Source organism: Falco rusticolus, chromosome 2, assembly GCF_015220075.1.
Source record: "Falco rusticolus isolate bFalRus1 chromosome 2, bFalRus1.pri, whole genome shotgun sequence".
Lineage (NCBI taxonomy): Eukaryota > Metazoa > Chordata > Aves > Falconiformes > Falconidae > Falco > Falco rusticolus.
Window position 1 is genome coordinate 57,767,676 of NC_051188.1, and position 13,016 is coordinate 57,780,691.

The window sequence follows — 13,016 nt, forward strand, 5'->3', positions numbered from 1 at the left end:
TTCAACCCCTCATGCCGCTGATGTTACAGAAAAATGTGTTTTGGGATTTTTCAAAGACTTGTAACAAAAGCCTATTTGATCCAAAATCAGATAACCTTCTAAATGTTTTCTTTTCCACATGGAGAGAGCAGCACATATGCTGGAATCAACTCAAAGTACAACTCAGATTTTCATTAGTTTTAGTCACCTGCAAGATTCCCTTGTCATATTTTTGTGTTCCTTGTTAAATTTTTGTTTCTCAGAAACTAAAAACTCGAAAAAAGAACAATGAATAGCTAGCAGTTAAATTTTAGATTTAAAGAAAACATGGTGGGTTTTTTTTGTACCTTGCTAACTGTAGCCCATTTATATTCAAATCTCAATAGGAAAATAAGGTTTTGTACATTAGAATGAAGATCTAGAATAACCTGCTTTCTTACAAGGATGCTTTGTTCCTACTGCTTTAGAATCCAAAATTACTGCCTTGATCTTGTTCAGGCAGCAGTTGCATCTGTTGGACTTGAAAGGAAGGCATTAATTTAATGCTTTGCTCGGGAAAGAGCAAAGGAGCTCAATTAAAGTAACTGTTTAAAAATTGAAAACCGGATCTAAAAATCATGATTGCAAATTCGTTTTGGAGAAAAATTGTGGTTGCTGTTTAGAGAGTCACCTGATAGAGCTGATTGATATCAACAGAAACTAGCTAGGGATGTTCTCTTTTTTTTGTATATTTGCATACAGAATTAATTTAGTGATATTACTTAGACCCAGTGATATTTAATAATATTAGAGATGCTTGCCTTGTTTGTGGAAAGCCCTTGAAGTGCTGTTCAGCTCCTTATTTGCCAGTGGTGGCCTTATAATAATCCTTTTGGTTAGTTATGCAAGCCTTGTCTTTACGGTGTAATTTTGTAGAGCAGTATCTAAAAGGTGCTAAGAGAAAGAACACCTAGACTGAGTCACAGATCAACACTAGTTACTGATCTTATATCAAGGAGGAAAGCTTATTTTAACATTTACAGGTAAGCAACAACTAAGGCAAAATAACTTGCAGGAAGGTGAAGGTGAGATTAAGAGAACAGGAGATAGAAACTGATTTATTTTGTGTTTGCACGTGAAGTATTGCATTTGGGTTTCTCTCATAGTCTGTCTTGAAGAAATTCTGTGAGGTTGTGAAGTATTTGTTGTACATGTCCATTAATTGCATTATGGAGCTAAGTATTCTTTTTAATGGGTCTGAAGAAGAACATCCAACTGAGTGTTTTGAAGGTGATTCAATTTGTTGCTGACAAAACTTATCTGATAGTTCACATGTAGTTAACATGAAAAGTTGTTGACCTCATCTGTTGTCTGGCTGCATCAAATCCATGTAATCTTAAAGATAAACTAATTTTCAGCTATTGGCAGCTCTGAAAAGCTGATATGTGAATGGCCTTTTCCATTTCAGGGTTCACAGATGCAAGGTGAGTGTGAAGAATTGCTGATAATATTTTGCTTTGTAAACTTGCTTTGGCTTTGTCATGTGGGATTAATTCCAAATGCCATATGAAAAAAACCAACCCTGTCTATAAACTAATATTGTTTGAAACATACTTTTCAATTTTCAGGGTAGTTGAAAATCTTTCTTGTCTCAACTGACTATGTATAATATTAAAAGCAGGCTTACATTATTGTGTGGTGTGACATGGAGGTAGCCACTGGAAATGGAAAAGACCTATCTGAGTTACTTAATTGCTACAATTACAGAATTAATCACTATGGTAACTTACTGGTGCTTCACCTTTCACATCTCTTAAATATCCCCAATGATGAAGATTTTCTTAGATTCTCTAAATATTTATGATATTATTCTATCTATAGCTAAGTTTTCTGTGACTTTCAGCTAGTATTTTGAACTGGAAATACTAGAATAGTTTTACCATTGTTAGAATTGTTTTCTTCCTTGAAATAGCTCTTCATGTGCATTTAACTCTGGAAGGTTGCTGTGTTGTCCCCTACCTCTTTATCTGGGTAGGGCTGCTGTTGCATTTCTTCAGGTACGAATCCCTCCTAACTCTCACTTCTGTTGCTTTTTTCCAAACTTCATAGAATCATAGAATCATTTAGGTTGGAAAAGATGTTTAAGATCATCAAGTCCAACCATTAACCCAGTTCTGCCAAGTCCACCACTAAACCATGTCCCTAAGCACCACATTTATACATTTTTTAAATACCTCCAGGGATGGTGATACCACCAACTCCCTGGGCAGCCTGTTCCAATATATGACCATCCTTTCAGTAAAGGTTTTTTTTCTAATACCCAATCTAAACCTTCCCTGGTGCAACTTGAGGCTGTTTTTTCTTGTCTTGTCACCTGTGAGAGGAGATCTGTCCACAGACTCCTTCAGGTAGTTGTAGAGAGCAATAAGATCCCCTGAGCCTCCTCACCAGACTAAACCACCCCAGTTGCCTCAGCTTCTGTTCATAAGACGTGTTCTCCAGAGCCTTCACCAGCTTCATTGCCCTTCTCTGGACACGCTCCAGCACCTCTACGTCCCTCTTGGAGTGAGTGGCCCAAAACTGAACCAGTGTTTGAGGTGCAGACTCACCAGTGCCGAATATTGGGGGACAGTTGCTTCCCTTGTCCTGCTGGCAATGCAAGCCAGGATGCTGTTGGCCATCTTAGCCATCTGGGCATGCTGCTGGCTCATGTTCAGCCAGCCAGCACCCTGAGGTCCTTTCCCACCAGGCAGCTTTCCAGCTGCTCTTCCCCAGGCCTGCAGTGCTGCGTGGGGTTGTTGTGACCCAAATGCAAGACCCAGCACTTCTCCTGATTGAACCTCATACAGTCAGCCTCAGCCCGTTGGGTCCAGCCTGTCCAGGTCCCTCTGCAGAGCCTTCCTGCCCTCAAGCAGATCAACACTCCCCCCCAACTTGGTGTCATCTGCAAACTTTGTGAGGGTGCACTCAATCTTCTCGTCCAGATCATCGATAAAGGTATTAAACCAGAACTGGCCTCAATACTGGGGAACACCACTTGTGATCAGCTGCCAGCTGGAGACAACGGTCAAGTTGTAGTGTGGAATTCTGTGTACAGTTCAAGCCACTACCCCATATCTGAAATTAAAATAACACTAGCTTTGCTCTAATGTAATCCCATGTCAGTTGTCTTGGTTTGGATAAGTAGAATTTAGGATGCACTTTCTTCATGTAATAGATATCCACTTGAAATTATGTTAAAAACAAAGTGCAGGTTTCTGGAGAGTGGTTTACATTGAATTCGGGTTTGTAGATTCTTCACAGTCTGGGAAAGTTCTGCTGCTGTTATGTGTGTGGAGGTACTTCTGTCTGTAGTTGATCATCCCGGCTCTGGTCTGTATATGAAGAGCCTCTGTGCCTGCATCCCAGAGAGCCTGGTCTGAAAGTGCTTTCCAAATATAGGCAACATGAAGTTCACGATGAAGTAGGACAAAACATGACTAGGGTAGGTATCCGAGTATCTGCAAACATTCTGTATCATTCCTTCTTCGATTGCGAAGAAACTGAAGGCTCTCTTGGTTTCAGTATGCTTATACCAATTGTACTTGTTACTAAGTCTTTAGGCTTCCTGGCTTCAAATGGTCTGCTGGCAGCTCTGAGAAGGAATTCACTTGAGGACCCTATCTTCTCCAAAGAATGGATTAAAAAAATTCTGCAGAAATTGTGATGAATCTTTGCACACAGATGCTGGCATATAGATTCTGCATCAGAGGTCATCATACTAGAATTACTGGCCCTTGTTTTAAATACTATGGATATGCAGATAGAAATTGGTTTATCTAGTTAATAGCTTCAGCTCAAATGTGATAACCTGTAAGTTGGAAATTTGTACTGAATTATCTTCTAACAATTCCCTTTTGAGAAATTTGGAGCTTTGTGCTAGCTCTGCACACACCCAGTTGTCTCAACTTCTGTAACTTTTCCTAGAGATGGAAGTTTTGCATCTTGGTAAGTATCTATTTGCAAAACTTTCAACAAGGCAGCTTCCAGCAACAGATATTTAGAAAGATGAAAGTTTTTGCCTTTTAACTTGTAATCACAGGAAAACATAAATTGTCTAGTTACTTCAATTCTTTCTTGATGCTTATGCCAATTTTACAAACTCAAGTCAAACATCTGCTCTCAAATTCCAAGAACCTCTTATAATTTTTCTTCGGTGGTCCTATGGTACAACACTGTCTATTTCCACTGTTCCACAGCTGTTGCTGTTCATTGGAATGGTACAACAGGATATGTGGGAGAACTACTAGAAAATTTGCTTTTGTAGTCTGCAATTATTTTGTGCAGTTTGCCACCTTCTTTCATAAACATCTGTTGAAGTATTTTTTTTCCCTGATGTTGTAATCTTCTAATGGCTCTGCAGGAATGAGCAGTGGAATAATTAGTAGCAAACCATTTCTGAATCCCCAACCTCCCAAGGCAAAGAAAATATGAAGTGTGCAATATGAGAGGACAATATTTTAAAAAACTAAACAGCATTCCCTATTACAAGCCTGTACATTAAATTTTGTTACTTTCCCAAAGCAATGCATTTGGTCTGTCAGACTACTCTGCAAAAATGGGTGTGTATGGGTCTGGCATCCTTGGTCTGTTGTGCACAGGTATGTGCTGTAGAAGTGTTCAGGTAAGGGGAAGGAGTGAATTGGATGAGTGAAGAGCAGTGTTTCCTAAAAATGGTCTATTTTTTGTTGTTGTTTTTTTAAACACTGATTTCCATGCCAGCTACATGTGTAAAAATATGTAAAATGCTGTGACTAGGCAATTCTAGTTTTTGTAAATTTGGAGTCAAGCTGAAGCAAACGATACTGGTTTTGTGTGTAAAATCAAACAACATTTAAGTATGTATTGCTTACGTAACTTATCAGGCATGGTTTTAGAGGGATTCTACTGTACTAATGGTTATCAGACATCTGTTTTTAATTAGATAGCCTTTCTAATTCTGGCCTTAACAAGAAAAGACTATTTCCTTTTACTGTTTTCTGATACTGGAAAACTGAAATATTACAAATGACTGCAGTCTTTTGATAGTATCTGGCTGCCTTTGAAGAAGGTGGTGGTTTGAATTCAAGCAGCAATGGTGATCTCAGAGCTGGAGGCAGAAAGTTGGCATGGGCTATCTTACTTCAGACAACCACAAGAAAGCTTGTGACAAGATCAGTAAATGCTTTTATATGACTTACACTTCAGTGTGACTAAACATAGTGTAGGGAGAGAGGGGAGCCTTTCAAGACATCCTGTTCTTCCACTTATAGAATCATGCATGTTTGAAGGCACCTAAGGACATCAGCTCATCCACCTTCGTTCTCTGAATAGGATCAGCACTCAGTTTGAAGGTGGTTGCTTAGAGCTTTGCCCAGGTGTGTCTTGCAGTGAGATTCTACTGCCTTTCTGAACAGCCTGCCCTGGTTCTCAGTTCTTTCCAGTCATTTTCTATTGCTTACATCCAGTTAGAAACTCCCCACTTCAATTTATGGCCACTGTCTCTGTTTTTCTGCTGTGCACTGCAGCGAAGGGCTTGGCTTCATTTGGTTAGTAAACTCCTTTTTAAGTACTGGAAGGCTGCTATTAAATGTCCACTAGAGCCCTTGTTGTCTTTCAGGTTCGCTCTGACCATCTTACTTGAGCTTGTCAACATGTTTAGTACTAGGAGTCCAAAACTGGGTGTAATATTTCAAATATGGTATAAGAGGTGCTGAGTAAAGAATAATTGCTGCTCTTGGTCTGCTGGCTGTGCTGCAGTTGATACAGCCCACTATCCAATTAGCCTTCATTACTGTCATCACAGTTGCATTGCAGCCTGTTATCCACCAGGACCTCCAATTAATCTTAAAAATAAGTTCCACAGCCTGTACTGATGCGGGGCAGAGAGTTAGTCAGTGCTAGGTACAGGACTCTGCTTCTGTTCTTGTGGAAATTTATAAGATGCTTGTGACTCCATTCCTCCAAACTGTCTAGGTCTCTCTAAATGCACCCTTGTCTCTCGAGTATATTGATGACCCTGTTTAGCGTGGTCCACAGGCTGCTGGCAGTATGTTTCAGGTCAATGATAAAGAGGTTAAACTGGTTCCAGAATAGTTGTTTCCTGGAGGGATTCCTTTGTTTTGGATTCCAGGTAGAGGATGTGCTGCTAACTTTGAGCCCCATGATCTAGCCAGTTTTTGACTCATCTGGTTGTGCACTTATGTAGACTGTAATGTTCTACCTTGGAAGCAATGACGCTGTAGGAGGCCATTAAGTTCTTGCTGAAGTTGAGTGAGATGATATCTACTGTTGTCCTGTATTTCATAGGTGTAGTAATAGAAGACAAGCAGACTGGTCAAGCGTGGTACTGTTGTTAAATTCAGTCTGATCTCAGTCACTTTCTCATGTGTCTAGGAATAGCTTTCAGGAGATCTTGCTCTATGACTCTTCCCCAGAGTCAAAGAGAGGCTGACCAGCTTGTAGTTCTTCTGATTCTTTCATGCTTTTCTCGAACTTGGATGCAGTATTTGTCTTCCTCTAGTCATCAGGAATCTCTCCTGACCTCCAAAGCCTTTTGAAGATGACAGAGCAGTCTCACAATGACACAAGCTACCTCTCATAGCATCCCATCTGGTCTCAGTGACTTATATGGGTCAATTTCTCAAGAGATCCTTGATTCCATCCTCTTCTGCTACTGGTAATTCCTCCTCTTCAGCCCATCTAATGTCTGTGTTGAGAAGTTCTCCCCAGCATCCATCAGAAACCTCCCAGCTTGCTTGTGGTTTTTTTGTATTTTTTTTTTCCAAGAGATATCAGGGAGGTCAGTTTCTGTTAAAAAAAAAAAAAAAAGGAACAAATAAACCCAAACCACCAAGCAAAAGACCACCCCTCCCAAACACCTCCCTCACCAACCACTAACAAACCAAAAAACCCACCCTTTCCCCTCCCAAGCAACCCACAGCCCCCCAAACCCCAAACCATGTAACACTCGAGGTCTTGAAAACTTTGTGTTGCTTGAAGAAGAATTTGTCCACTTTGTCAGCTTGAGCAGATGAACTGTTAACAAAATTGTGCTGTAGTATTACCTATACTGGCTGGCCTCTTCCTTGTTGCAGACCTTCCAGTTCTTACCCTCTTGCCCTTTCCCAAGACGACATCTATATATTCGAGGTGCCCTTTCATAAAAAGGGCAAACTTATCCTGCTGCTTGGTTTAAAGCCATTCTTTGCAGCATTGCAGTTGTGTGACCTGTCCCACCCTGCAGCTATTCTAAGGATGTTGCAGTTCTGTGTCTGCATGCAGGCTCCAGCCCGTTTGTTTCCTTAGCCACATGCCATCATGAAAAACTGCTTCAGGTGGACCTCTTGGTTTTTTTTTATCTCCCTCCCCCAATGCCTCTAGGCTTTGACTAGTGTGCAGCTTTTACCAGCATGACCCACTCACCCTGTCCTTGAGGAGAGGCAGTGGTGTTCTCTGCCTGCCTTAGGCATGGGCACGGAACTAAGCCTTTCAGCCCCCAGCTCCGAGCCCAGCCTGGGTAGAGACATCTGACGTGTGATGCGTACTCCTGCAGCTGGGGCTGTGGAGACACCATAAGTACTTCATGGTGCCATACTGTTATCAGCCTACTGGCTCTGTGGTGGTGTATGACTCCAGGTGACTGACCTTGGTGGCATGAGTCATCCTTGCAGCAGGCAGCTATGGGCCCCTTTTCATCATGAACCAGTCTTACCGATCTATGAGTTGGGAAACAGCTAGCAGAAGCTAAAGGAAGCAACTAAAAGCAGCAAATGCGCATATAGGAAAAAACCTGAAAACTGCCACTAAAAGTTACTGAGAACCTAAGAAAAAACTTCAACAGAAAATCTTGCCTGAACAAATAAATAGCTTGCAACCAAAATGCCAACACCCCCACCTCACCCCTACCCTGCTGTTAAAACTACCTCTACCACCAACTCCTCCTTATGAGAAACTAACAAAAGTATCTCCTGTCAAAGCCCCTCTTAGCTGTTGCTGTTTGCTTGCTCCTTGCCCCTTGGTCCACTGCAGGTGGCTGGCACTGGAAGGCTGTGGAGGTGGCAGCGTTAGTAGGTGGTTAGTGTTTGGAGTTTGGGTCTGTTGCAGAGCCTCTGCTCAGGAATCTTTTGACCAGAGTGCCTATTTGCTTTGAGTCGTAATGTAGAGGGTATTAGTGATGGTCTTATAGGTGAGGTACATCAGCCTGAATGATTGAGTCTTGTCAAACGTCACGGCTTGATTAGGCTGCAGGCAGCATGTTGCTTGTATGGTAGACCGTACCCGGGCCTAGACAGGGGCAGTAAGCTCATGTTTCCCTGACCCAAGTATCCCTGCGCGTCCCTTCTGGGGTTAGCGTGGGCAGGAAAGTTTTGAACTTGGTCACACATCAGTACAGTTGTGTGGGAAACGTCTCCCTTGCCGTGAGGGTCTGTATGGCTCTTGCTTGGTGAAAGGATAATACTCCAAATACAAATTATCTTCTAGCCTAAGCAACTTTTTTTTTTTTTTTTTTTGTAAATATTCATAGAGACTCAGATCCATCTCCATTTACTTAGTATGATCTCTTCAACGAAGGTGAAGCATATACTTACGGTAATTTCTAATCTCTGAACAGATGCAACTGCACAGGTTTGTAAGATGCAGACAAGGTCAGAATACTTGACTGAGTCATTCCTGTTAAATATAATTTAAAAAGATTTACAGGTGTATGGATTAGATAATTAGGCACCTGACTTTTTTTTAACAAATATTGCAGTTTAGATTTCTAATTAGCACATACTTCAGTGAAGGAAAAAGTCAGTTGTGCATAAAACTGTCTTGACAGAATGGTTACAAAAGGAAACAAAGCCTTTGATATAGGAGTTAAAGTCACTCTAAATCTGCTTCAGTAAGAAATACTGTGTCTGGCTATTTGTTACCTCACTTCGGTTTTTTTGGATAGATCAGGTAGCATACAGAATCACAAATCTCTTTTTATTAATAATTCAATATATTGAGGTTAAATATGAATTTAGGAAAGATTGTGTATTGAGTATAATATATCAAAATTGTAATGTATATTATTTAACAACCTTGAAAGAAGGTGAAGAAATACCTTTAAATATACATGTTTCTATATTGTAAATTTATTTACCTCATGGTTCTATTGTCTGGGTTTTGTTTGTGGAATTAAACTAGATTAAAGAGATGGAAAGCACAGAAACTTCAACTCACCTATGATGTAGTTGTTTTTCTGGGCACAATTATCAGGGCCTCTGCATTACAGTAGTCAATCCCACAGAAATTTACCCCAGACTTTTCATATGTAACAACATAAATGAGACTCATATTCCAGTTAAAGACCTTGTAGAAAACTTCTGTGGGGCCTTTGGGTATACTTGCATCACGGTGCATTTCACCTTGAGAAAGCTGTACATGAAGTTGGTTGTCAGCAGTTATGCCCTATAGGAGTAATCTTCCTGCAATGAGAAAGTTAATAATATAGTATCTTACAGCCCTTATTTGTTTGAGTAATTACATACATAAAAGAGAAAAAAAGAGGGAAGTATACAGAATATTCGAATGTAACGCTCCAGTGCAGGAAAAAACTAGTAATACAACTGGCACACTCTGTAAAGTGAAGTGTTGAATCTTCAGGTTGTGTGTTTAGTGATTGAATTTACAAGTTCTGCAATATTATATCTGCAGTTCTTTCACCTAAATAACGTGCAACTAATCTCTGCTATTCTTAAGTATTAAGAGAGCTGTGTACCTTAAATAATAGGTTCACCTTTACTTCTGTGTAACAACTACTTTGTAATTACTGGTTTTTAAAACTCTATTACTTCATTACTTTGGCAGAAGAAAACGTTAACAAAGAAAATCCGTATGAATAATTGTTGTAAATGCCCAGACTTTTTAAACACACTGAAATTCTCTGTGCTTTGAGAATGGGTTTGTTTGGGTTTTTTTGGTCTTTGTAAGAAAAAATGAAAGAAGGGGTACTCATTAAAGAATCAAATGCAAGCGGTAAAATTTGGGTTTTGGATTGTGTTGATTGAAGTCTGCTAGAGGACTGGAATAAGTGTTTTTTCTGCTTGGATACTTTAGAACTTAACTTGTAAAATACAAATTATTCTTTTTGTTTTCATTATTTAAGGGAAGGTTTTAGATTTTCATCTCAAGAAGCTGCTTCAAGTTTTGGTGATGATCGCTTACTGATAGAAAAGTTCATTGATAACCCTCGTCACATAGAAATCCAGGTTTGTGGTGGTGTTTTTATTACTACTACTATTAATTATTGGTCATTTATTTTTTAGTAAGGTTTGAACTCGTAAATTAATCAAAGCTCAAAATGTTTTAAACACTTTGCTAAAAAAGGCCTAAAGTCTTGTGTTTTCCTGTGTCTTGGGCCATTGCTGAAAGTACATGGCTATCATGCACAATACAGCCTTCCTGTTTTTAGTCTCTAGCCTTTCTTTAGCAGGAAGACAATGAACTGTGCTCAATTCGTTGGGGAGGAAAAAAAAAAGTTGTAGGCATCTGTCCTGAGGACTGGAGCTTGAACTCTGGATCCTGATTGCGGTGCTGGGGTGCAGCAGAGGATGTAGGAGTTAAAGCACTGCTGTGCTTAAGACTCTTCTTGCAAGGTCTGGGTGGGTTTGTTAGTACTTGGGATTCTGTGCTCAAGTATCTGATGTTCCCTGGAAAGTCAGGAGGATTTGTGTCCCATTTTGGGCAGTTTGTAGTTCAAAATCAGGTATATTTTTCTTAACTTCTGGATTGCGACCATTTATATCTTTTATTGGATCTAGTGTTAAGCCGTATGTGCTAATGTAAAACAACACTTGTTTGAGACAGACTCTTTAACAAAACTATGATTTTAAAATTTGTGTTGTCTTTGATCTTATGTGGGTAACTAAATTGGGTTTCTCAATAGCCTTGAAATAATCTGTCCTGATAAGAAATCTGTATGGAGTTTCTGTTTCCTCAACAGAAATTTCATGTATTTTTGTCCAAAAGATAAACTCTAAGTTGTGGCAGTAACTAGATCAGGTTGCTCAGAGGCCCATCCAACCTGACCTTGAATGTTTCCAGGGATGGGGCATCTATGACCTCCCTGAGCAACCTGTTCCAGTGTTTCACCACACTCATCATAAAAAATGTCTTCCTTATATCTAGTCTAAATCTACCCTCTAGTATTTTAAAACTATTACCCCTTGTCTTACCACGACAGGCCCTGATAGAAAGTCTATCCCCATCTTTCTTGTAAGCCCCCTTTAAGTAGTGGAAGGCTGCAATAAGGTCTCCCCAGAGCCTTCCCCAGGCTGAACAACCTCAACTCTCTCAGCCTGTCCTCATAGGAGAGGTTTTCAAGCCCTCTGATCATCTTTGTGGCCTCCTCTGGACCAGCTCCAGCATGTCCATGTCTGTCTTGTACTGAGGACTCCAGAGCTGGACACAGGTACTCCAGGTGGGGTCTCTACAAGAGTGGAGTAGAGGGGCAGAAATGAAGAAGAAATAGTGAAATGAAGGAACAGTCTGTAAAAATGAAATTTAACCCCCAACCTGTTCTCTTCTAAAGGGTCATGGAAAGACATATAGTGAACGTTTAGTTTCAGCATTGATCTTAGGTTACGAAAGAGCTCAGGTTGCTGGACCATCTTCCTATATTCCCTTTCAATAGCTAACAATTTTTGCTTACCTATGTCTTTTTTCCCCTTTTTTTTAAAAAAAATATGCAATTTGGTACAATTTAAAGATCTGTTTCTTTCAGTGCTTATAGATTTGGGAGCTTCAGCAGGTTCCTACTTACTCTTTGATGGCTAAAGTTAGATGAGATTGATTCCTCTATGCTTTCATGAGTAGGGGACAGATTTTGCATTACCTTGATTCCTTTTAGGTTTCACAAAGGTTACCTCAAAAAAATTACGCATCACTGTATTTAAGAGCAGTCAAATAATCTTACCTAGATTAAACAAAATAGCTTTGCTATTAATAATTTATAGTTTTATTTATAATAAGTGTACAATGAATGTTGTTTTCCTTACACAAACACTTTGATGGTACGTTTTAACAATATCATAGCATAGCATTTTAACTTCATGTTCTAATCAGCTTTAGAATGTTGACCTTGGTTCATTTTCAAACTGCTAAATATACAAACAATTTGAGACCAGATGCCAAATATTTATTAATTTAGCAGTAATTTTTAAATAGAACTTTTTTTTAACATTCTCATATAGCTCCAAAGTGTTGGTACTTAAAATTGTTAAGTAAGGGGTTTCCTGTGTCTAGCTATAAAACAATCACTTTGTAAAACATGAGAAAAGACTAAAACAATTGACAGGAAAATAGAGTCCAAATAGACTTCATACTTGAACTGATTTGAAGTCTTGTTCTCCTGAAATATCTGATATAAAGGATCTGAATTTAAAGTAAGAGTACATGGAATGTCTAACTACTACTTGTTAAATAGCTATCCTACAACTGGAAATAGAGTTTAGGTGAATCATGTAGGGGAGGTTGTGATACATTCTATTTAATTATTTTGACATATAGATATACATAGCGTATACTAATGTCATAATCATCTAATCCCACAAAACAGGACATTTTCTTTTAGGAATATTTAGAAAATGAGCTGTAGCTGTGACGTGCTTTTGGTGAGATGTGTACTGACATCTCAGGTTACCTCAAAGGTGATGATTTCAACATTTTAAAAATGTCTTTTGAAATATAATTGTTTTATCAGAAACTAAAGAAGGTACTTCATAATGAAAACAGTGGACCCAAAATGAAAGTAAAAGCCTAACACTAGATGTGGTTTGGCGTATTCTATTCGTAATTACATTTTTGTAGTAAATATTCATGCATGTCTCTTTTTGAGCTATATTAACTGATAACAGAAGAACATTTAAGATCCATGTTGAAGAAATTAAGTAGGATACAAGAAATGTTCTGAAATTAAAGAAAATATTTACTAGTTGGTTTGCAAAATATTTTACTATCCACTTCAGGAAAATACAGAGGGAAAGAAGAAAAGCACAGGAACTCATTTT

The 13,016-nt window shown here is 39.2% G+C and overlaps 1 protein-coding gene across 1 annotated transcript in view; it reads left to right on the forward strand.

The window, feature by feature from the left end:
- PCCA (propionyl-CoA carboxylase subunit alpha) overlaps positions 1 to 13,016 on the forward strand; it is a 292,425-nt gene that overhangs the window by 95,454 nt on the left and 183,955 nt on the right. The window contains exon 10 of the mRNA XM_037378105.1: positions 10,115 to 10,217. Within this exon, the coding sequence (XP_037234002.1) occupies positions 10,115 to 10,217 (103 nt within the window). The remainder of the gene's footprint in view (positions 1 to 10,114; positions 10,218 to 13,016) is intronic.